The sequence below is a fragment of the Chiloscyllium punctatum genome, chromosome 4 (assembly GCF_047496795.1).
Source record: "Chiloscyllium punctatum isolate Juve2018m chromosome 4, sChiPun1.3, whole genome shotgun sequence".
NCBI classification, from domain to species: Eukaryota; Metazoa; Chordata; class Chondrichthyes; order Orectolobiformes; family Hemiscylliidae; genus Chiloscyllium; species Chiloscyllium punctatum.
The window spans coordinates 17,770,336-17,796,169 of record NC_092742.1 but is presented as its reverse complement, the minus strand read 5'-3'; the positions used below and the strand labels follow the sequence as shown (position 1 = coordinate 17,796,169).

At 41.6% G+C, this 25,834-nt stretch overlaps 1 protein-coding gene across 2 annotated transcripts in view; it reads right to left on the bottom strand.

The window, feature by feature from the left end:
• Window positions 1-1,185: 1,185 nt before the first annotated feature.
• Window positions 1,186-25,834, bottom strand: part of alkbh1 (alkB homolog 1, histone H2A dioxygenase) — a 55,171-nt gene continuing 30,522 nt past the window's right edge. For both annotated transcript variants that reach the window (XM_072568154.1, XM_072568155.1), the window contains 4 exons: window positions 18,701-18,863; window positions 10,394-10,484; window positions 7,179-7,372; window positions 1,186-2,651 (listed from right to left, as the gene is read on the bottom strand). In XM_072568154.1, coding sequence (XP_072424255.1) covers window positions 2,144-2,651; window positions 7,179-7,372; window positions 10,394-10,484; window positions 18,701-18,863 — 956 coding nt within the window. In that variant the 3' untranslated portion in view covers window positions 1,186-2,143. The remainder of the gene's footprint in view (window positions 2,652-7,178; window positions 7,373-10,393; window positions 10,485-18,700; window positions 18,864-25,834) is intronic.

Here is a 25,834-nt window from a genome sequence, read left to right as displayed (position 1 = left end):
TTTCCAAAGTGCAGCACCTCACATTTATCTAAATTAAGCTTGATGGTGTACAGCATAACACATGATGAGAACAATAAAATTCACCCATGTTGGTCAGCTTAAATGAATACCAACTGTTTAAACACATTCAGGTCTATGTTTTTTTATTAGAAAAACATTGTAATGGAACTTCGTTCCGGTTACATTGCTTGATGTTGCTGGAAGAGCAGGAATTGAAAATGGAACTTCAATCCAGGATTGCAATCCTGTATAAAAACCAACTTTTTCCTAGCTACCATTAGTTTTGAAGGGTCACCAGACCCGAAACATTAGCTTTGAATTCTCTCTACAGATGCTTCCAGTTCTGTCGAGTTTTTCCAGTAATTTCCGATTTTGTTTCTGATTTCCAGCATTCACAGTTCTTTTGATTTTTTTTCTCCACCCAATAGATTTTTGTTAGTCAAAGGTTTTAATAAGGGAGGAAAGCTAATTCTGTTGCCTTTTTATATGCACAGACTTGGCACTCATTTGCCATGGAACAAACAACACTACTCCTATTGATGAGTAGAAGATTTTTTGGAAGAGCATTCCTGAAAAGGACACATAAACGATTCAGATCACCATTATCATTACCCCTGGGTTATGCAATTTTTATCAGTTGATGAAGGACAGTGTATGTAAACTCTATTGGCAGCAAGGTGGACAGACTGCTTAAGATATCATTCGTCAGAACACAAGGAGGAATCTGCCACAGATCCACAGCAGTAGCATTTACCTCTAAGACTGGTCTTATGTTCCTGAAAGCTAAACTCTGCCAGTATGTATGCCTTAGAATCTGTGTTAGAAAATAGTTATCTGTTACACAAGATTAGTCCCTATACATCAGTACTTTGGAGACAAAACTTGAAATGAGCTAATTTAAGCAGATTGAAACAAAAACCAAACTAAAGTTTAACAATTAATGAAGTTCTTTTCACCTATGGTAACGTTATTATCGTTTAGGTTTAAGAACAGAAAGAGGACAAGCTAATCGTCATTTTGGTTTCCTCTGTGCCTTTGGTTTCCTCTTTAATTCTATTTTCCATATATTTTCTATATTTATAAGAAACTCTCTGACCAATGCTGGGAATTTAGATACATGATCAGTGATCAATTCTGTCATGACACTTAGCATTTAAAATATTTCAGACAACACAGAAACCAACATTAATATATAAATACTTTTTATTATTGATGATATGTAAAACTGGAACCCCTACCAGGTCCAATTATCTTGTAGCAGATGCTCATTATTTATCAAAGTTACCACCTGTTACAGAAGCGTTTCCCTTTGAAAGTAGGCAACAATTATTACAGCCTTTTTCTATGCTACATCCCAGCATCACAGAACAAGACTGCTATAAGTGAGGGTTACATAGATGTATTCATATATTTTACCAACTTAACATCGTTACAATTTTTTTGTGTTGATTTAGCTTTGTTTCAATAATTGGCCCAAAGCCAACTTTTGAAGGCACAACTAATTAAACATGAGCATTAAATGAGGTAAGGGGTCAACATAGAATGCCTTTTCCTTTTTGATCTTTTTAAATACAGTGCACATGACAGAAGAATTTGTGAACTTTCGACTCAATCTTAAGAGGGCAGCAAACATCTGCTATAAGTCCGGGACCAAATGGCCACAAAGGTTGCTGAAGTAAAAAGTAGAAATATCAAGATGACAGTTAAAACACATTACTTGAAGGCTAAGGAAACATGTATAATGGCTTATATTGTGCTGAATCTATGCTATGTTTGTCAATTGACAAGACACTGCATTCAACATAGCACTTGCATTCCATTCTCCTGCATCTCATCGCAATTTGCAAACATAAGCTTTGATGCAAGAGCCAAGAAAACTGGCGTTGACAGGATGATTGCTTAAAGTGGGCAAGGTTGAGGAGAATACTGGCATTGACAGGGAGAACTGGCGCTGATTGACAGACCTGCAAATACTGAATCGATGGGGAGACCCTTATTACTTCCGCAAGAATTTTCTGAAGCGGCTAAAGAATGAGCAGAAATTTTACAATACGTACATAGCAAACTGATGCAACTCTGCCTCCATGGATCCTCCAGCGTACAAAACTAGCACTTTACCATCCCTCCAGAAGGATTAGAAAAATTACAGAGACTTTGCCACGACTTCATTGATCAGTTTCTGTCGTTTATGTTGGTTCTCTTTGGAATCTTGATGATAAGAATACAACTTGGAATCTGCTTTCTTTTCAGTGTCTGATTCCTCTTTGGAATCTTGATGATAAAAATACAACTTGGAATCTGCTTTCTTTTCAGTGTCTGACTCAACTGGAAAGCTCTGTCCAACTCCCAGGACCTGCCGCACAGTCACGTTCACCCTAGAGTCCTGTAGGTATTTCATGCAGATTTCCCAGTCACCTTCGCCACTTTGTCGATAGTTTGTGTCATCTGAACAGCTGTTTCTAGTCGTTGTCTGCTCTAAACAACTGGGGATTGCTTTTCCTTCCAGATTGGGAACAACTCGGGGAACTGCATGATACAACAGGCGACTCCTGCCTGACATGATCACGATGTCACCACTGTGAATAAACATGGGAAGGGGTGGGTCCTGCCTCTTCAGACCCCCAAGTAAAAACACAGCTGACTGGCCAAAACTAGAAGAATGGGAGAGAAAAGGAACATTACAGATTAGACACTTCAACTATTTTCACCTTATTTTCTCCCCTTTTTTTTTAAGAAATAACCATTTGATAATGCTGTGATTTCACAGGCACTGATTATACTTTGTACATCATCCACAAAACCATTCTTCAAACCTGACTGCCTATGCATTATTCCATTGTCCTCACCAGGTAAGTAGTGCCATCTGACACAGGCACTAACCAGTTCAGCACTGACCAAGGACTGGAGTTGGAAACTAAATAAATAACATAGTTTTGCATGAGAAGTTTATGGAGGGTGGGTGCTGGTAACAATTGACTCCGGAGGCCACAGAGATGGATGAGAGCATCAGCAGTAGGTGGGATAAGACAGTGTCGAAGTGGGCTATGTTGCAGAGATGGAAATAAATGATTTTTGTGATAGAAGACAGTACAAGATCTGAAACTCTTTGGCCCTCAGTCAGCTTGTGATCAATTTGGTCTAGTTCAACACAATGGCTGGGAGAGTGGGGAATTGAGCATTAGGTGGTTATGGAGTAACATTAAACACAAATCAATTTACCCAAATAGTTTAACTTATTGATTTCCATTCACCACTCAGAAACATGATTGTGATTTTGAAATTAAAAACACATTTATATACCATAGCATTTCCACATTAAGTACATTTAGATTTTAGTCACTTGTGATGTATTCAGGACAACAATACGTTTTTGACTGCATTATTCAATCTGGCTTCTTACTTTAATGAACTGCAATGTCTGTGCTATTCTTTGGTCATACCTATTCCATTAAATGTTGCTCTATATGAGAATCCCAGAGGGTGATAATGCAAATCTTAGAGAGCAGCAACACTGTAGTGGAATTCATGGTCTTGCCCAAAATATCTCTGAGAGTCTAGATTAGAGTGGTGCTGGAAAAGCACAGCAGTTCAGGCAGCATCTGAGGAGCAGTAAATTCGACATTTCGGGCAAAAACCCTTCATCAGGAATTCCTCGGATGCTACCTGAACTGCTGTGCATTTCCAGCACCACTCTAAACTAGACTCTAGTTTCCAGCATCTGCAGTCATTGTTTTACCAAAATATCTCTCAGAAAACATCCACAGAAAGAGCATCTCACCAAAAACATATGAAACGTATGCACTAGATTCACTGGAAAGTAATTTTGGACTGGCTTTTGCCTCTCTGTTAAGAACTGTGCAATAGTCAGAGAGCTGCAAGTTATGAAGTTTACAAATAAAAGATTAATGTGTTGCAAATTGCTACAATTTATTACTTTTATTGATTTTCTTGGTGTCTACTCGCTCCACCACTTCCCTTCAGCCTATCAAGGCCAAATACTTTCAAGCATCACAGATATTACTGAGAAAAAGATCAAACTGTCAGTACAGCTACAGTTAATGACTTTTCGGTGACTTTTACTCTAGTGATGGAGAGGGATAAGTGTGCACTGCAGGGCAAGAGTTATAGCTGGGAGCAGGGAAATTATGATGCAGTGAGGCATGACTTAGGTTGCGTGGCTTGGAAAAGTAGGCTTCAAGGGAAGGGCGCAATCGATATGTGGAGCTTGTTCAAGGAGCAACTATTGAGTGTCCTTGATAAGTATGTACCTGTCAGGCAGGGAGGAAAGGGTTGTGTGAGGGAGCCGTGGTTTAATAAGGAATTGGAACCCCTTGTTAAAGGGAAGAGGGCGGCCTATGTAAAGATGAGGCGTGAAGGTTCAATTGGGGCGATTGAGAGTAGCCAGGAAGGATCTGAAGAGAAAGCTAAGAGCAGCAAGGATGGGACATGAAAAGTCCTTAGTTGGTAGGATTAGGGAAAACCCAAAGGCTTTCTATAGGTATGTCAGGAATAAAAGAATGACTAGGGTAGGAATAGGTCCAGTCAAGGATAGTAGTGGGAAGTTGCGTGTGGAGGCTGGAGAGATTGGGGAGACACTGAATGAATACTTTTCGTCAGTATTCACTCAGGAACAGGACATTGTTGCCGATGTGAATATTGAGTCACAATTAATTAGAATGGATGGCTTTGAGGTATGTAGGGAAGAGGTGTTGGAAATTCTGGAAAGGGTAATAATAGATAAGTCCCCTGGGCCTGATGGCATTTATCCTAGGATTCTCTGGGAAGCAAGGGAGGAGATTGCAGAGCCATTGGCCTTGAATTTTACGTCCTCGTTGTCTACAGGAATAGTGCCAGAAGACTGGAGGATAGCAAATGTGGTTCCCTTGTTCAAGAAGGGGAGTAGGGATAACCCTAGTAACTACAGGCCGGTGAGTCTCACTTCTGTTGTGGGCAAAGTCTTGGAGAGAATTGTAAGGGATAGGATTTATGAACATCTGGATAGGAATAATGTGATCAAGGATAGTCAGCATGGTTTTGTGAAGGGCAGGTCGTGCCTCACAAACCTTACAGAATTCTTTGAGAAGGTGACTAAGGAGGTGGACGAGGGTAAAGCAGTAGATATGGTGTATATGGATTTTAGTAAGGCGTTTGATAAGGTTCCCCATGGTAGGCACTGCAGAAAATACAGAGGTATGGCATTGACGGCGCGTTGGAGGTTTGGATTAGGAATTGGCTGGCTGGAAGAAGACAGAGGGTAGTAGTTGATGGTAAAAGTTCATCTTGGAGTGCAGTTACTAGCGGTGTTCCACAAGGATCTGTTTTGGGACCATTGCTGTTTGTCATTTTTATAAATGACCTGGAGGAGGGGCTAGAAGGTTGGGTGAGCAAGTTTGCGGATGATACGAAAGTCAGTGGAGTTGTTGACAGTGAGGAAGGATGTGGCAGGTTACAGCGGGATATAGATACGCTGCAGAGCTGGGCAGAAAGGTGGCAAATGGAGTTCAATATAGGTAAGTGTGAAGTGATTCACTTTGGTAAGTATAACAAGAAGATGGGGTACTGGGCTAATGGTCGGATACTTGGTAGTGTGGATGAGTAGCGGGATCTTGGTGTCCATGTACACAGATCTCTGAAAGTTGCCACCGAGGTAAATAGTACGGTGAAGAAGGCATATGGCGTACTGGCTTTTATTGGTAGAGGAATTGAGTTCCGGAGTCCTGAGGTCATGCTGCAGTTGTATAAGACTCTGGTGCGGCCGCATCTGGAATATTGTGTGCAGTTTTGGTCGCCATACGACAGGAAAGATGTGGAGGCACTGGAACGGGTACAGAGGAGGTTTACCAGGATGTTGCCTGGTATGGTTGGAAGATTGTATGAGGAAAGGCTGAGGCATTTGGGGCTGTTTTCATTGGAGAAAAGAAGGTTTAGGGGTGACTTGATAGAGGTGTACAAGATGATTAGGGGTTTAGATAGGGTTGACCACGAGAACCTTTTTTCCACGTATGGAGTCAGCTATTACAAGGGGGCATAGCTTTAAATTAAGGGGTGGTAGGTATAGGACAGATGTTAGGGGTAGATTCTTTACTCAGCGAGTCGTGAGTTCATGGAATGCCCTGCCAGTAGCAGTGGTGGACTCTCCCTCTTTATGGGAATTTAAACGGGCACTGGATAGGCATATGGAGGAAAGTTGGCTAGTGTAGGTTAGGTGGGCTTGGATCGGCGCAACATCGAGGGCCAAAGGGCCTGTACTGCGCTGTATTTTTCTATGTTCTATGTTATAGTTTGTACAAAATAATTCTCACTCTAGATGCCAAGTATGTCTTAGCTGAGATGAAGTGTACAGGCACTTGAGCTTTAACGAAGCTTCTTCTTCCCAGCCCAAGTCCTAATCCACTTCATAGTGTTATAGTGTAATGTCATTGGACTGGTAATCCAAAGGGCCAGACTGCAGTGAAATTTTAATTCAATAAAATCTGGAATTAAAAGCTAGTACAACAGCAACCATGTAACCATTCTAGTGCGTCATAAAAACTATATGTTCATTAATGTCAATTAGCAATGGAAATTTGCTGAATGTATCTAGTGTGCCTACACTACCTTAATGTGGTTAACTCTTAGATGCCCTCTGAAATGGTCCCAACAGTTCAAAGTTCAAAGATGGACCATAAATGCCCATGTGCCATGCAAAATTAAAAAAAAAACTGGCAGCCACATTTCACAGATTATAACAGAAACTTGATATCAAAAGAACACATATTTTCTGTCAAGTGCTTTGGGTCATCTCGAGATTGTGAAGGACAATAGATGAATCAAATTTGATCTTTGAAAGACTTAACCCATTAGTTCTAATTCTCTGACTTTTCATCACAGCCCTGTAATTTTTTTCTCCTTCAGTATTATATCCAAATCCCGTCTGAAAATCATTATTAAACCTGCTTCCACCACCCTTTCAGTCACTGTATTCTGAATTACAACTCACTATGTAAACAAATATTCTTCTAGTTCCATTATCAATTACTTTAAATCTGAGACATCACATTACTGACCCGTTCTGCCAATGGAAACACTAGCAAACAGTAATTCTTTCCACTGACTGCAATCATCTGTACGTATATTATTTAAAAGGAACTATCCACCTCCACATTCCAAAATGTGTCGTGTTGTTAAATTTTCTTTACCTGAATGATAATAGGGGTTTGGAGTAATCCAATTCGGATTCATCCACATGAATACCCAGTGAGGAGTCAAAATGGTAATAATTCAGTATTCCAGCTTCTGCCTTAAATTGTTGGAAGCCACATGCTGCTGCCACTTGCTCAGACAGGTAAGCAAGATCTGTGGGAAATGCTGTATAGTGATCGGGTGAATATTTCTGCAAACAAAAAGTATGCAAAGATACATTATACAGATAGCAAAAACCAGCTTAAAGGTAAGAGCACGAACACCAACTGGTCAAATAAATAGAATCATTAAATATTTTAGATTTAAAAAGAAATAAACTATCATACATTCATTACAAGTTTTGTATTTTCTCACCTTTGGCTTGTGTTTGAAAAGTATTTTAATGACTAAGAAGGGTCATGGGTCATCTCCATAAACAAGTTGATGGAAACAATGAATACTTTATTTTGGGATGCAATTCGGCCCATTTTGCTTTTACCAGCTACATGGAAGTATATCCAACGGAATCATATTTCCTCACTCACTCTGTGCAAATTTTTATTTTTCTATTATATTTTCAATTCCCTTTTGAAAATACTATTGAATCATTCTGTCATATTTGCATGTGGCACAAAATTAGGAATTCTGAAATATTAGTTCAGTAAGAAATAGTGATAGACTTGAAGCCACCTTGGTGTGTGATTTAGAGACTTTGGCATTCCCACAATATTACTGACCTGGTCTTTCTTCTTGTGAGAGACTGAGAGGAGTAGATGTTGTTGAAATAAACTTAATGAGTTGCTGCAATGCATCTTGTAGATCATACACGCAGCAGCCATTCTGGAAGCTAATGGCAAAAAGCATTCAGTTCTGCTTAATGCTGACCTCTGTGGTGGTATGGCTAAATGTACCCAGGCAAGTGGTTAGTGTTAAATCATACTCATGATCCAAGCTTCATAGGCCATGTACTTAAAGCCTTTCCACCAATTATCTCCTACAGTAATAATCACAGCATTAGCATGATTGATCCACTTTTGTTGCTGGCCAATGGTTACCACCAACTTATTAATGGTGAGAATACTACATTCCATTTGTCAGCCCAATCCAGTCCAGATTTCATTTAGATCAGTTTTGGCAGTTTCAGTATTGGCAGGATTTTATAAGAGTTGAACACTTTGGAATAGTCAGCAAATCCTCCTGATCGTACGGTCTGGGGAAAGGGAGGTCATTAAACACTTTTATGATGAGTTGGACCAAAGGGTCTGTTTCTGTGTTGTACATTTCTATGACTCTATGATCCCAGCTGGTGTTACTACTGGGCAAATCAGCTCTTGGAATGAAATCCGTCCTAGCAGATCATATTTTGTTTTATTCATTGTGGTGGTCTTTTACTGAAACATTAGCACACAAGTCTCCAGTTTAGTTCTTAAAACAATAAAACATACATTAATTACACAAAAGAAATAAAACTAAAACAACCAAGCTATTTATATATAATAGTTTGAAATATTTCAAACACCTGGCAAAAATCACTCCATAATATCAACAGCGTCACTTTACAGGTAATCAGTATTCAGAGAAATTTTCACTTACTATTCAAACTTCTTCTTAGTTTCTGTCCTGGGAACTGTGAACTCTTTTCCTTGAATGCTTATGCAACCGAGGTCTTGGCTTTCTCAGCTTTGAATAACCATTGCAAGTTTCGTACCAAACACTCTGTATTGGAATTCCAATACCCGTTTTCACAGAGGTAGCCTACTTCCTTAACAGCTCCAAGCTATCTCCTTTCCTAGGAGAATCTATACTTGCAACTGAATCCCAGTCAGGTCACCTTTAAACCAAACTCAAAAGCTTCTGGAGCAAATTGTTAAAACTTCCTTGTCTTAGAATCTGGTAATGACTTAATGTTTTCTTTGTCCTGTTGTAAATCCCCATAGTAACAATTAACTTCCATTAACACTCCAAGAGGCTTAAGGATAATTTGCAAGAACACCAATGAAGGGGAAACTAACATTTATACTGTTAGAGAGGAGGGTGTGGATTGATGATCAAATGGACTCTGTTAGAGATGTTGCCGTGGAGAATGCACCAGTTAATGACGACAGACAGTTAATTGCCAAGTTTTATTTAAATTCGAAACCAATCAAATACAATCTGCCTGGTTAAGACATGGTCCTGAGAAATTAACCACAGAAATATCTATTTCATGGAGATGGAACAAGCTCATGTTGTACAAATGTCCTTCCCATTTGCAAAGAATAGGGCCCTGTGTATTAATATACTGTATATGTTCCAATATATAATACATTACCCTTGAAAGATCAAGCTTGAGCTATTTCTGCCATATTTAATTGTAACTAGTGGTTAAGTGATACAATGTAGCGCTTTTCTGATGCTTTAATGCAGAATATTTCTATGAACTACCAGGCTATTGAAGCTGACATTCTCAGAATCATCATTGCCACAGTTTGGGCAATGATCTTCCATCTGGCCTTTCTTGTTGACTCATGATTAAGGCACTGAACAGTGGAGTTACACGGATCATGGTTGATCCCAAGACTGAATGGCATGTCAGGTGTTTGACATCCTCAGCTGAGGTAGGTAAGTGCTTAAAGCAGTAGCTTTGTTACGTGGCTTTAAAAGCCTTGGGTTTAAGGAGGTAAAAAAATGAGGAGGAAAGAAAAATTACCAATGTTTCCTTTTGTTTCATTATCTCGCTGACTTCTACTGAGTGCGGGCTGGGCTTGGGCTGAGCTCTAACTTCTCTGTAAGGGATACTCAATCTCGGTTTTGTCATATCCGAGTTACTGGAGAATGCCAAGCATCAGTGATTATTGTAATGGGGTGTAAACAACAGGAAAGAAAGAATGTGAGAAACAAACAAAAATGAGAATCGTTCAAGAAAACACTAATCACCTTTTGTTTCTGTATGTCTCTTGTACATCTCTTCCAATCTACAGTATTTGGAATATAGGCTTAGATTTTCAGCTTCGTTGCAATAATTCGGCATCATGTTGGTGCTTATGGCTGCGTAGATTAGACATGTTTCTGAACTTTTGAGGCAAGTTAGTCCAAAGTTGGCAGGAAGTTGGACACTTGCCCAACCTCCCAACAGTTTGAGGTGCAAAGGCACAGGTTGCATTCACAAAATGGAACCTAAATAAAAAAGGAGTAGTGGGGAGGAATCCTTTCTTTTCCTTAAAATGCTTTTGTAGTCATAAAAAAAAGTTACCTTAGTCTCCCAGTTGTAATGATATCCTAGGGTAACCCACCGTAGCTTCTCCAGCAAGCTTTTAACCTCTCTTTTACCAGGGGATTTCAGTCTGGAAAACATTGTAAATTTGATCATAATATGGACTTCATTTTTCACCCCATGGCAACTACATTCTCAGCTTTATCTAGGAGGGTCACTGGTTCAATTATACAGTATTAGGATCCTGTGGTTTGGACAAGGATGGAGTAGAAACTCACTAAAACTTTCCAGGACGATGTAACTTGCTCGATTAGCACTCAACCAACACCTTAATCATTCACTCCCTTGGCTAGCAGTGAATTATGGCAGCAATGTATGCCCCCTACAAGTCATAATGCAGAAACTCACCACGGCTTCTTCAAAGGAAGGTCCCAAACCCTCCTGACCTCGACAACTATAAAGAGATACGTAGCAGGAGAGTGCAAACACCACCACCTCCAAGTTGCACACTATCCTGACTTAAAAGAAAATTGCCGTTCCTTCATCCTCACTAGGTAAAATTCCTGGAACTTCCCATCTAACAGCACTGTTGGAATACCTTCACGGCACAGAATGCAAAATTCAAGGTGTCCCACTACCATCTTTTCAATGGCAAATAGGGATTGATAATAAAGGCTAGTCTTGCCAATGACACCCATAATCTGTGAATTAATACAGTAAATACAATTTTGGTTGAAATGCTAAAATACACATCCACAACTGTGTCCAGTACAAATGTAGTATTCTAATGTTGACGTTCATTGTCATTGTCAGCAATCACTCAATAATGAGCATGAATATCCACACAGGAAATTCTGCGTCACTGGCCATGGGCTCTGTGGGTTCATATGTGGCTGATCAGCCCAATCCTAGAACTGCATGTCTGACTGGATATTTGGCAGCTGTTTTCAGGTGGTGGCCTCAAGATCCTTTATTTGGTTTGTTTTCCATATTTCCTGTTGCCAATAGGCGTTAAAGAATTGTGCCCCTTCATAAAGAAAGTTACTCCAAGTCAATTTCTTTTGAACAAGGCAACCGTTGCATTGACATCGACATCAGCCAATTATTAGATTAGATTACTTACAGTGTGGAAACGGGCCCTTCGGCCCAACAAGTCCACCCGACCCGCCAAAGCGCAACCCACCCAGAGCCATTCCCCTACATTTACCCCTGCCACTAACACTATAGGCAATTTAGCATGGCCAATTCACCTAACCTGCACATTTTTGCATGTGGGAGGAAACCGGAGCACCCAGAGGAAACCCACGCAGACATGGGGAGAATGTGCAAACTCCACACAGTCAGTCGCCTGAGGCTGGAATTGAACCTGGGTCTCTGGCGCTGTGAGGCAGCAGTGCTAACTGCTATGTTGCATCTTTTGAGGGAAGCCTTCACGGAGCCTTTTAAATACTACTTTTGTCCTCCTAACTTGTATATATTATTTAAGGATTCGTCTTGATTGCTGCCTGCCTTTCACAGCAGAGTGATTGTAACAAGGTCAGCAAGGTGGACCTCATAGAATGTGAGTTTCCTGATTAGGGCTGTTAATCTTGTCCAAACAGGGAGCCCTGGCTGACAGATAAACAACAGAAGTTCAGATACCCTGGTCACTCTGTGAGCTGGCTCTGATGGAGTCAAATCAATATCAAGGATTCTCCACATGCAAATAATGGGTGACAGGTTACCAGCCTCTGTGGACTTATTTAACACACTTTAAAAAACACAAAATAGTTTTATTCTACCTGAAAAGCTCAATTTCAATTACAGTGGAATCCTGAATACTATTAAGGAGGATTATAGAAGCATGTTTATAGCCAAATAAAACCAGTTTATTCACCAAATAGAGTCGTAGAGATGTACAGCATGGAAACAGACCCTTCGGTCCAACCTGTCCATGCCGACCAGTTATCTCAAATCAATCTAGTCCCACTCTCAGCACCCGGCCCATATCCCTCCAAACCCTTCCTATCATATACCCATCCAAATGCCTCTTAAATGTTGCAATTGTACCAGCCTCCACCACATCCTCTGGCAGTTCAATCCATACATGTACAACCCTCTGTGTGAAAAGGGTGCCCCTAAGGTCTCTTTTATATCTTTCCCCTCTCACCCTAATCCTATGCCCTCTAGTTCTGGACTCCTCGACCCCGGGGAAAAGACTTTGTCTATTTATCCTATCCATGTCCCTCATAATTTTGTAAACCTCTATAAGGTCACCCCTCAGCCTCCGAAGCTCCAGGGAAAACAGCCCCAGCATGTTCAGCCTCTCCCTGTAGCTCAGATTCTCCAACCCTGGCAACATCCTTGTAAGTCTTTTTTGAACCCTTTCAAGTTTCACAACATCTTTCCGATAGGAAGGAGACCAGAATTGCACGCAATATTCCAACAGTGGCCTAACCAATATCCTGTACAGCCGCAACATGACCTCCCAACTCCTGTACTCAATACTCCGACCAATAAAGAAAAGCATACCTTCTTCACTATCCTATCTACCTGCGACTCCACTTTCAAGGAGCTATGAACCTGCACTCCAAGGTCTCTTTGTTCAACAACATTCCCTAGGACCTTACCATTAAGTGTATAAGTCCTGCTAAGATTTGCTTTCCGAAAATACAGCACCTCGCATTTACCTGAATTAAACTCCATCTGCCACTTGTCAGCCCATTGGCCCATCTGGTCCAGATCCTGTTGTAATCTGAGGTAACCCTCTTTGCTGTCCACTACACCTCCAATTTTGGGGTCATCTGCAAATTTACTAACTGTTCCTCTTATGTAAATGACAAAAAGTAGAGAGCCCAGCACCGATCCTTGTGGCACTCCACTGCTGACAGGCCTCCAATCTGAAAAACAACCCTCCACCACCACCCTCTGTCTTCTACATTTGAGCTAGTTCTGTATCCAAATGGCTAGTTCTCCCTGTATTCCATGAGATCTAAGCTTGCTGATCAGTCTCCCATGGGGAACCTTGTCGAACGCCTTACTGAAGTCCATATAGATCACATCTACTGCTCTGCCCTCATCAATCTTCTTTGTTACTTCTTCAAAAAACTCAATCAAGTTTGTGAGACATGATTTTCCTATGCACAAAGCCATGTTGACGATCCCGAATCAGTCCTTGCCTTTCCAAATACATGCACATCCTATCCCTCAGAATTCTCTCCAACAACTTGCCCACCACTGAGGTCAGGCTCACCAGTCTATAGTTCTCTGGCTTGTCTTTTCTGCCCTTCTTAAACAGTGGCACCACGTTTGCCAACCTCCAGTCTTCCAGCACCTCACCTGTGACTATCGATGATACAAATATCTCAACAAGAGGCCCAGCAATCACTTCTCTAGCTTCCCACAGAGTTCTCGGGTACACCTGATCAGGTCCTGGGGATTTATCCACCTTTAACCATTTTAAGACATCCAGCACTTCCTCCTCTGTAATCTGGACATTTCGCAAGATGTCAAAATCTATTTCCCTCCAGTCCAAATCTTCTATATCCTTTTCCACAGTAAATACTGATGCAGAATATTCATTTAGTATCTCCCCCATTTTCTGTGGCTCCACATTAAGGCCGCCTTGCTGATCTTTGAGGGGCCCTATTCTCTCTCCAGCTACCCTTTTGTCCTTAATATATTTGTAAAAACCCTTTGGATTCTCCTTAATTCTATTTGCTAAAGCTATCTCATGTCCCCGTTTTGCCCTCCTGATTTCCCTCTTAAGTATACTCCTACTTTCTTTATATTCTTCCGGGGATTCACTCGATTTATCCTGTCTATACCTGACATATGTTTCCTTCTTTTTCTTAACCAAACCCTCAATTTATTTGGTCATCCAGCATTCCCTATATCTACCAGCCTTCCCTTTCACCCTGTCAGGAATATGCTTTCTCTGGATTCTTGTTATCTCATTTCTGAAGGCTTCCCATTTTCCAGCCGTCCCTTTACCTGCGAACATCTGCCTCCAAACAGCTTTCGAAAGTTCTTGCCTAATACCGTCAAAATTGGCCTTTCGCCAATTTAGAACTTCAACTTTTAGATCTGGTCTATCCTTTTCCATCACTATTTCAAAATGAATAGAACTATGGTCGCTGGCCCCAAAGTGCTCCCCCACTGACACCTCAGTCACCTGCCCTGCCTTATTTCCCAAGAGTAGAGTACGTTTTGCACCTTCTCTAATAGGTACATCCACATACTGAATCAGAAAGTTGTCTTGTACACACTTAAGAAATTCCTCTTCATCTAAACCTTTAACAGTATGGCAGTCCCAGTCGATGTTTGGAAAGTTAAAATCCCCTACCATAACTACCCTATTATTCTTACAGATAGCGGAGATCTCCTTACAAGTTTGTTTCTCAATTTCCCTCTGACTATTGGGGGGTCTATAATACAATCCCAATAAGGTGATCATTCCTTTTTTATTTCTCAGTTCCACCCAAATAACTTCCCTGGATGTATTTCCGGGAATATCCTCCCTCAGCACAGCTGTAATGCTATCCCTTATCAGAAGTGCCACTCCCCCTCCTCTCTTGCCTCCCTTTCTGCAGCATTTGTATCCTGGAAAATTAAGCTGCCAGTCCAGACCATCCCTGAGCCATGTTTCTGTAATTGCTATGATATCCCAGTCCCATGTTCCTAACCATGCCCTGAGATCATCTGCCCTCCCTGTTAGGCCCCTTGCATTGAAATAAATGCAGTTTAATTTATTCGTCCTACCTTGTCCCTGCCTGCCCTGACTGTTTGACTCACTTCTGTTCTCAGTTGTACCAGTCTCAGATTGATCTCTTTCCTCACTATCTCCCTGAGTTCCACCCCCCCCCCACCCACCTTACGAGTTGAAATCCTCCCAAGCAGTTCTAGCAAATTTCCCTGCCAGTATATTAGTCCCCTTCCAATTTAGGTGCAATCTGTCCTTCTTGTACAGGTCACTTCTACCCTAAAAGAGATTCCAATGATCCAAAAAATGTGAATCCTTCTCCCATACACCAGCTCCTCAGCCATGCATTCATCTGTTCTATCCTTCTAATTCTGCCCTCACTAGCTTGTAGCACTGGGAGTAATCCAGATATTACTACCTTTGAGGACCTCCTTTTTAAATTTCTGCTTAACTCTGTAATCTCCCTTCAGAGTCTCAACATTTTCCTTTCCAAGGTCGTTGGTTCCAATGTGGACAATGACCTCCTGCTGGCCCCTCTCCCCCATGAGAACATTCTGCACCCTCTCTGAGACATCCTTGATCCTGGCACCAGGGAAACAACACACCATTCTGTTTTTCTCTGCTGGCCACAGAAACGTCTGTCTGTACCTCTGACTACAGAATCTCCTAACACAATTGATCTCTTGGAAGCCGACGTACCCCTCGTTGCATTAGAGCCAGTCTCAACACCAGACACTTGGCTGTTCGTGCTACGTTCCCCTGAAAATCCATCACCCCTACAATTTCTAAAACAGCATACCTGTTTGAAATGGGTATATCCACAAAAGACTCCTGCCCTAGGTGCCTACCTCTCTCACCCTTCCTGGAGTTAACCCATCTATGTGACTGTATCTGTAACTTTCCCCCCTTCCTATAACTGCCATCCATCACATACTGTTGCTGTTGCAAATTCCTCATCTGTCTCTTCAACCGATCCACTCGATCTGATAAGATTCGCATCCAACAGCATTTATGGCAGATATAATCCGCAGATATAAACTCTCTTTAAACTCCCACATCTGACAAGAAGTACATATCACTGCAAAGGCCATTTTTGCTCCTTCACAATCTACAGACCCAGAAAATAACACCGTCTTATTCCTCTACAAAAACTGCCCCAGGTTAAATTAATAGTTATGGCTTATATTTTAAGTTTAATCAAGAGACTGATCTCCAAAAACATATAATCAAGAAAGAATCCACTATACTCACTACTGCAGCCTCTCTCTTGGACGGACTTAAAACAACAATTAACGTATCTTATTCTGTGCTGTGAACTTCACCCAACAGTTCCTCCAAGATTAGTTGTGAATTTCACTGTTTATTCATTTTCCCAGATGCACTCCGATGTCCAGAGATACATGAATTCAAACAGCAAAGGTTGTTGTGCAAGTTCTCTCTCTTTCTCTCTCTTGCACTGTCCTCACCATGTGCTTCCTTTGTCTGCTCTTCTCCCTTTTAAAACTGCTCTTGTTTTGACTATTTTTTTCCAAAGTTTCAAAACAATGCAACAGCATATAAAACAGTAATTGCTGCTCTTGGAATTCGAGGAAATCACCTCCAACACCTAAAATGCCTAAAAAAAAAGGAGCAGCTCTTACAGCCAGAAATTTTTCCCGTCCTCCATGTTGGATTACCCAGAATCCTTCAAATACTTTTGGCCTGCTTAAATTTTTGTATTAAATATGTCCCAGACATTGATCCAGTTAAAAGAGTCAGACTGCATGGAGTAGCAATAAAAATATCTGTAATTGCTATGAACAAATTTGTCAGTTCACTACTCAGATGTTAGTGGATCAGAGTAACATTTTGAACATTATCTTTACTTCACAGTAGGATTGGGTGCCACCCAATAATTGAGCCTGTGATGAACTTTGCTAACTTTTGATGTACTGTAAGATGGAATCAGCAAGTGATGGCTACAAAGGCGGACACTTCTGTGGAGATGAAGAATCAGAATGGACCATTTATCAAGACATTAAAGTGGGCAGAGTTGAATGTCTACATCTGTAGAAGAGGTTCCATTAAATGATGCATGTAGTTTTACGTTTTTTTGGGAGGAAAGATTGAAATCAGAAGGAGATCAGGCTGGGCAAAATTTGGAAAAGCACAACACTGCAAACAGAGGGAAAGGAAAGGAGGGTTAAAAATAGAATGGTTGGTGTATATAGTTTACTGACATCCACATAGAAGATGGAAGGTCTAGAAGCAGAGAGATTAGCACTTTCTGAAGCTGACTGAGAAAAAGGAGGAATAGATGAACACACTACTTAAGAATGTAGCACATTGATTAAAGTACACCTAGAATACAGACTGTGCCTCTATTCCCTGAAATTTAGTAGAATGAGAGGGGAACTCCTTCAGACTTAATTAACTCTTATAGGGATCGACAGGGTACACGCAGAAAGGATATTCTCCTGGCCAGAGGTGGTCTACAACCAGGGGATAGAGACTCAGATGAAAGCATAGGCCATTCAAGATTGAGATGAAGAGGATTTTTTTCACGCGGGGGGTGGTAAGTCTTTGGAATTTAGCGGCCAGGAGGGCTGTGAAACCCAGTCTTCAAGAATCTTCAAGACCGAGATCGATTGATGTTGAGATATAAAAGACATGAATAATTAGGGAAATAGTGTGGGAAAAGGAGAAGATCGACCATGATCTCACTGAATAACAGAGCAGGCTTACGGTTTATTTGAAGCTTACAAACTCAGGCTGACTTTAGGGAGAATACTGACCACATCATTCTGTACAGCATGTCCTCTCCAAGCTACTCACCATTCTGACTTGGAAATATATCGTCATTCCTTCACTGTCTAAAATAGTCCATAAGACATAGGAGCAGAATTAGGCTGTTTGGCACATCTTGTGAATATCCTTCTAAAGCCACCCCATCTTTCCTTAATATGGGGCCCAAAACTGCTCACAATATTGCAAATGTGGTCTGACTAGAACCTTATACAGCCTCTGCAGTACATTTCAGTTCTTGTATCCTAGCCCTCTTGAAATGAATGCTAACATTGTATATGCCTTCCTAATGCCAACTGAACCTGCACATTGACCTTAAGAGAATCCTGAACTCAGACTCCCAAGTTCCTTTGTATTTCAGATTTCTGAAGCCTTTTTTCTGTTTAGATAACAGCCTATGCCTATGTTCTTCCTACCAAAGTGCATAACCTCACACTTTCCCACATTGTATACCATCTGCCATTTCTCTGCCCACTCTCCTAGCCTGCCCAAGTCCTTCTGCAGCTTCCCCGCTTCGTCAACACTATTCTTTCACATATCCTTTTATCATCTACAAACTTCTTAACATTGCCCTTAGTTCCTTCATCCTTGTACTCCTTCCCTGACAGCATTGTGGGTCTACCTACAGCACAATCAGCTCACCACCACGTTTTCAAGGTCAACTAGGGATCGATAATTAATGTCGCCCTATCCAGTGACACCCGTGTCCCTCAAGAGAATAGGAAATAGTCAATGAATTGGGCAGGTCTCTACAAGATTCATCTTTGGTTGCACACAGGTCTCGTTGTTCTTAATTTGCAGTGGGCCAGAAATAAAGGCTATAAATGAGGCGAAACAGAGACTTGCCACTGCCAGTAAACCTCCCATTTTGGAGCAGTTACCTCAGCTGTTCTCTACTCTGCTCCCACAGGTCTTTGGTTTCCTCTGGTGACATGTGAAGGTCCAGGTTGCAGATATTTGGTTTCCGAGGATAGATTTTCAAACATTGCTTTGCCCAGTATCGCTGCCATCCAGGAAGAAAAGGATCCGAAATGAACATGAAGCCTAACAGAAAGATGGAATTCAATGACCAGTTGAATTACATATAATAAAACATTTTCAAATGATATACAGCCAAGACTATTTGTCCCTGTTGGTTATTTTAAGCCCACTCCACTTAGCCCAGGCAGCTGGCATGTAGGCAGACTGGGAGACAGCATGAAGTCAGATGGAATAGTTAGGGGTTTCTTGTAGAACACAGAACATTACAGTAGTGCAGGCCCTTCGGCCCTCAATATTGTGCCGCCCTGTGAAACCAATCTGAAGTCCACCTAACCTACACTATTCCATTCTCATCCATATGCCTATCCAATGACAATTTAAATGCCCATAAGGTTGGCGAGTCTACAACTGTTGCAGGCAGTATGTTTCACGCTCCTACTACTCTCTGAGTAAGGAAACTACCTCTGATATCTGTCCTATATCTATCACACCTCAATTTGAAGCTATGTCCCCCCCCTCGTACTAGCCACCACCATCTAATGAAAAAAGCTCATATTGTCCACCCGATCTAGCCCTCTGATTACCTTGTATGTCTTAATTAAGTCACCTCTCAATATTCTTCTCTCGAACGAAAACAGAATCAAGTCCCTCAACATTTCTTGTAAGTCCTTCCCTCCATACCAGGCAACATCCTGGTAAATCTCCTCTGAACCCTTTCCAAAGCTTCCATATCCTTCCTTTAATGTGGTGACCAGAACTACATGCAATACTTCAAGTGTGGCCGCACCAGAGTTTTGTACAGCTGCAGTATGACCTCATGGTTCTGAAACTCAATCCCTCCACTAATAAAAGCTAATACGTCGTATCCCTTCTTAACAACCCTATCAACCTGATGGCAACTTTGAGGGATCTATGTACATGGACACAGAGATCTCTCTGCTCATCTACACTACCAAGAATCTTACCATTTGCCCAGTACACTGCATTCCTGTTACTCCTTCCAAAGTGAATCACTTTATACTTCTCTGAATTAAACTCCATTTGCCACCTCTCAGTCCAGCTCTGCAGCTTATTTATCTCCCTCTGAAACCTACAACATCCTTTGGCACTACCTACAACTGTACTGACCTTAGTATCGCCCACAAATTTACTAACCCATCCTTCTACGCCCTCTTGGAAGGTCATCTTGCCTAATGCCTATCCAATTCCTTTAGTATTTCACCAGCAGTGTGGTTGTGTGTTGGGCAACTTTCCTGCCTTTGGCAAATTGAAACCTCTTCCTGCTGCTTAAACCCCAGTAGCCTGTTAGTGTTTATAGGAGTAATATGGAGGAGGTTGCGGGGAGGAAGAGGAAGAGATAATAGGATTCTTAGAAGCCCTTTTGTTTCTCCAGTGTCCTCTTTGATGGTTTCAGATATCCGGCATCTACAGTACTTTGCTTACAATCTGCAACTTTATGGCCCGGTAAAACCCCACATTACCATTACTGATGAGCCAGGGAATCAAAGCCAGTTCACTGAAGAGTGCAGGAAGACATGCCAGGAGCAGCACCATATATACCTAAAAATATACTATCAGTCAGGTGAAACTACTACACTGGACTACTTACATGCTAACCAGCCAAAGCAGCAAGCAACAGATAGGGTTAGACAATCCCACAAACAATGGATCAGATCTAAGTGCCACAGTCCTGCCACAGCCACTTTTGAATAGTGGTGCCAAATTAAGCAACTACCAGGAGCTGGCTCCACAAATGTCCCCATTCTTGACGATAGGAGAGTCCAACACATCATTGCAAAAGACCAAAACTGAAGCATTTGCAGCCACAAAAGTGTCACTCAGATGATCCATTTCGACTTGCTCCTAAGGTCTGCAGTATCACAGATGACAGTCTTCAGCTATTTTGATTCACCTCAAACTGAGCAATGGGCCCTAAAAACATGGGCAAAGCAGTTAGCACTGCTGCCTCACAGTGCCAGAGACCCGGGTTCAATTCCCGCCTCAGGCAACTGTCTGTGTGGAGTTTGCACATTCTCCCCGTATCTGCGTGGGTTTCCTTCGGGTGCTCCGGTTTCCTCCCACAGTCCAAAAATGTACAGGTTAGATGAATTGGCCGTGCTAAATTGCCCGTAGTAAATGAAGGGGTAAATGTAGGGGAATGGGTCTGGGTGGGTCGGAGGGTCGGTGTGGACTTGTTGGGCCGAAGGACCTGTTTCCACACTGTAAGTAATCTAATCCAAACATGCTGGTAACAGTACTGAAGATGTGCTCAAAATCTAGCTGCACCTTAGTCAAACTGGTCTAGTATTACACTGGCATCAACACAATAATGTAGAAAACTGCCTAAGTCTGTCCTATTCACAAGAAGTCAGACAATCCGAGCTGGTCAATTACTGCCTTGTTATTCTACTCTCAATCATCAAAGTAATGGAAAAGGTCATCAATACTGCTATGAAGTGCATTTGATCAGCAGTACCCTGCTCACCAATGCTCAGTTTGGATTTCATCAGGCTCAGTCAGCTTCTGACCTCACGAACAAATTAACTGAATTGTGAAGGTAGAGTCACTGATATCAAATCAGCATTTAACCAAGTACCAACAAACACACAAAACAGGGTCATATGTAGACAATTCGGTCCTTTAGCCTTGCTCCCCAATTCAGTAAGGTCATGATACATCTGTTTGTGTTGAATTCAACATTCCCATTTAATGCCAAAATCCTTGATTCCCCTGCCTAAAAAATAATCTATCTATCTTTGGATATTTTCAAGACAATGGCTTCATCTCTACCACTTTCTGAAGAACAGAGTGTCACAACTTTAGAAAAGGAAAAATAATTTTCCTAATCTTTCTCCTAATAGGGCAGTATCGAATTTTAAAACAATGCTGCCAAGTTCTGGACTGACCAGCATGAAAAACGTCATTACTCTGTTCACTTTGTCAAGGGGCTTATTCAATTCAATTAAGTCATTGCTAATTCTAACTCCAATGGAAACAAGACCAGCACGTCTAACCTGTTCTCATAAGACAACATATGAATTACAGGTACCAATTTAGGAAGCCTCCTGAGTTGCCTCCAATATATTTAAATCCTTCCCTAAATATGGAGCCAAAAGCTGCACTGTATTTGTGGGATACAGACCGTGTGCAGGCAGTTAGGATTAGTTTAGAATGGCATTGTGGTTGGCACAGATATGGTGGGCCAAAAGGTCTGTTTCTGTGCTGTACTGCTTTGTGTTCTACATGGTCTTGCCAACGCACTGAATGACTGGAACACAAAAGCATATTATGCTTAATTCCATCCCATTAACCTTCAGGGTTTTGCAATGTATCATTTTTTAATTTCATACACGGGCTGAGGACGTTTCTGGCTAGGTCAGCATTTATTGCCCACCCCTAATTTCTCACAGGGCAGTCAAGACTTCAACTATATTGCTGTGGGTCTGGAGTCATACATGGACCTCACAGGTAAGGACTGTGGATTCCTTCCCTAAAGGACATTAGCAAATCAGGTGTTTTTTTCTGACGATTTACAACATTTTAATGGTCATCATTAGACCTTTGAAATTTTTACTGAATTCAAATTCCACCATCCGACATGGCAGGATTCATGCCCGGGTCCCCAGAACATTTTTTTTTAAATTTAATTCATTCATTCCCATATCTAATTGCTCAGAGGACAGTTAAGAGTTAACCACATTACTGTGGGTCTGGAGTCACATACAGATCAGAACAGGTAAAGACTGCAGTTTCTTTCTCTCAAGGACATTAGTGAACCAGCTGTGCTTTTCCCCAACAATTGACAACAGTTTCATGGTCATCATTAGACTTTAAGTTTCAGACTTTTATTGAATGCAATATCCCCTATGGCTATGGCAAGATTCAAACCCGGGTCCCCAGAACATTACGGGTCTTTTGACGAATATTTCAGCAGTAATAATACGAGGCCATTACCTCCCGACCTGCAGCTAGTTCCTTTTTTGTTGCTGTGTCAAAACTTTGGCACTCCCTTCTGAACAGCCTGTAGATATACTTTTTTTAATTAATTCATGGGACATGGCTTTTGCGGGCTAGGACAATTCTGGTTGCTTACGCCAGCTCTGCCGATAGTAACTCATTTCCATGGATCGCAGCAGTTCAAGAAGGCAGCTCACCACCCTCTGCTCATGGTCACCAGGGAAGAGTAATAACTACTGGCCTTGCCAGGGTCACCTACATCCTCTGAATGTGTGGAGTGGAGGAGGTGTCATTTAATTACCCGATGAATGTTAACTGTGATTGTGGGTATCTGGCCTGTTGGAGGTGGCTTTTGCCCAACTTTTCAGTGGGCAGGGCTGCTGTCCAATGTTAAATTCAGCACTCCGATTCTCCTCCATAGAAATAATGCTTTTACTTGACTGTGATAATACAAGAGAAGTACATATGGGATGAAGGGAACGTTGTTCTGACAGCTCTAATTGGCACCAATATGAATTCTTAGCTCATTTTGTCAGGCCACGTAAAAATATGTTAATGTACAATGCATACTCAGAAGCCCTTCTGCCTATATTTCAGATGGATATCGTACAACATGATTATAAGACACACAAAACTACATTTGCTGGGCTGTCCTTACATGATATCAAAGTTCAGTTAAGTACACATGGTCTTCATGTAACACCACCTTCTGAAAAACACCTTTTGCGGTAAAGAAGACCCTTTTAAAGCTCCCCAGTTTACAACATAATTTGAGACGGCGAAACACAAACATAGGCAGTGGTGAATGTTATTGGGGAAATGCTCTGGAGAAGATCTGGTACTGAGCTCCCTTTGCCTGACTAAAACTAGAATTCTTCCTACTGCACGAGTCGCAGTCTCGGAGAGAGGTGCATTTTATTTCCGTTATTATTATGTAGTTCAACTACCATGCCTTTTCAGCTACTATTGTGCTTTGTGCCCTTATTTCAAACATCCAAAAAACAATTTACTCTTTTTATTGACTTTATTTATCCATGCCTTATTTGAAGATTGACGCTCACATTCCTCTCAGCATTCTGAATTAGGATTCTTACCATTTTGCACTCTTACAATAGATGAAATGACAGGTTTCACCACAGCCATTCAAGGCTCTTAAGGATAAGAAACTAATTATTGTGTCTAGGAAGCTGGTGCACTCTTAGTCCCTACTAGAAATAAGATACCTTAAGTGTATTTTTACAAACATGAAATTAAAGAACAAACAGTGATAAAGCCAAAACTCAACTACCAAAACTTCATAAGTAACTGAAAGATTAATTCTTCAGCATTTTCTTTTGGTCAGCTGGGAGTGTTTCACTATTAGTACTTTAAATGCTAAATTTATATTTTGAATGAGGTCCAGTTGCTAAAAGGAGCTAACAGTAAGATTACATAGAACATAGAACAATACAGCACAGAACAGGCCCTTCGGCCCATGATGTTGTGCCGAACATTTGTCCTAGCTTAAGCACCTATCCATGTACCTATCCAATTGCCGCTTAAAAGGTCACCAATGATTCTGACTCTGCCACTCCCACAAGCAGCGCATTCCATGCCCCCACCACTCTCTGGGTAAAGAACCTACCCCTGACATCCCCCCTATACCTTCCACCCTTCACCTTAAATTTATGTCCCCTTGTAACACTCTGTTGTACCCGGGGAAAAAGTCTCTGACTGTCTACTCTATCTAATCCCCTGATCATCTTATAAACCTCTATCGAGTCACCCCTCATCCTTCGCCGTTCCAATGAGAAAAGGCCTAGCATTCTCAACCTATCCTCGTACGACCTATTCTCCATTCCAGGCAACATCCTGGTAAATCTCCTCTGCACCCTCTCCAAAGTTTCCACATCTTTCCTAAAGTGAGGCGACCAGAACTGCACACACTACTCCAAATGTGGCCTTACCAAGGTCCTATACAGCTGCAACATCACCTCACGACTCTTGAATTCAATCCCTCTGCTAATGAACGCTAATACACCATAGGCCTTCTTACAAGCTCTATCCACCTGAGTGGCAACTTTCAAAGATCTATGAAGATAGACCCCAAGATCCCTCTGCTCCTCCACCTTACTAAGAACCCTACCGTAAACTCTGTATTCCGCATTCTTATTTGTCCTTCCAAAATGGACAACCTCACACTTGACAGGGTTGAACTCCATCTGCCACTCCTCAGCCCAGCTCTGCATCATATCTAAGTCCCTTTGCAGCCGACAACAGCCCTCCTCACTATCCACAACTCCACCAATCTTCGTATCGTCTGCAAATTTACTGACCCACCCTTCGACTCCCTCTTCCAAGTCATTAATAAACATTACAAACAGCAGAGGACCCAGAACTGATCCCTGCGGAACTCCACTTGTAACTGGACTCCATGCTGAATATTTACCATCTACCACCGCTCTGACTTCGACCGGTTAGCCAGTTCTCTATCCAACTGGCCAAATTTCCCACTATCCCATGTCTCCTGACTTTCCGCATAAGCCTACCATGGGGAATCTTATCAAATGCCTTAGTAAAATCCATGGACACTACATCCACTGCTCTACCCTCATCCACATGCTTGGTCACCTCCTCAAAGAATTCAATAAGACTTGTAAGGCAAGACCTATCCCCCTCACAAATCCGTGCTGGCTGTCCCTAATCAAGCAGTGTCTTTCCAGCTACTCATAAATCCTATCCCTCAGTACCCTTTCCATTACTTTGCCTACCACCGAAGTAAAACTAACTGGCCTGTAATTCCCGGGGTTATCCCTATTCCCTTTTTTGAACAGGGGCACAACATTCGCCACTCTCCAGTCCCCTGGCACCACCCTCATTGACAGTGAAGATGAAAAGATCATTGCCAACGGTTCTGCAATTTTCTCTCTTGCCTCCCACATAATTCTAGGATATGTCCCGTCAGGCCTGGGGGAATTGTCTATCCTCAAATTTTTCAAAATGCCCAACACATCTTCCTTCCTAACAAGTATCTCCTCTAGCTTACCAGTCCGTTTCATACTCTCCTCTTCAACAATACGGTCCCTCTCATTTGTAAA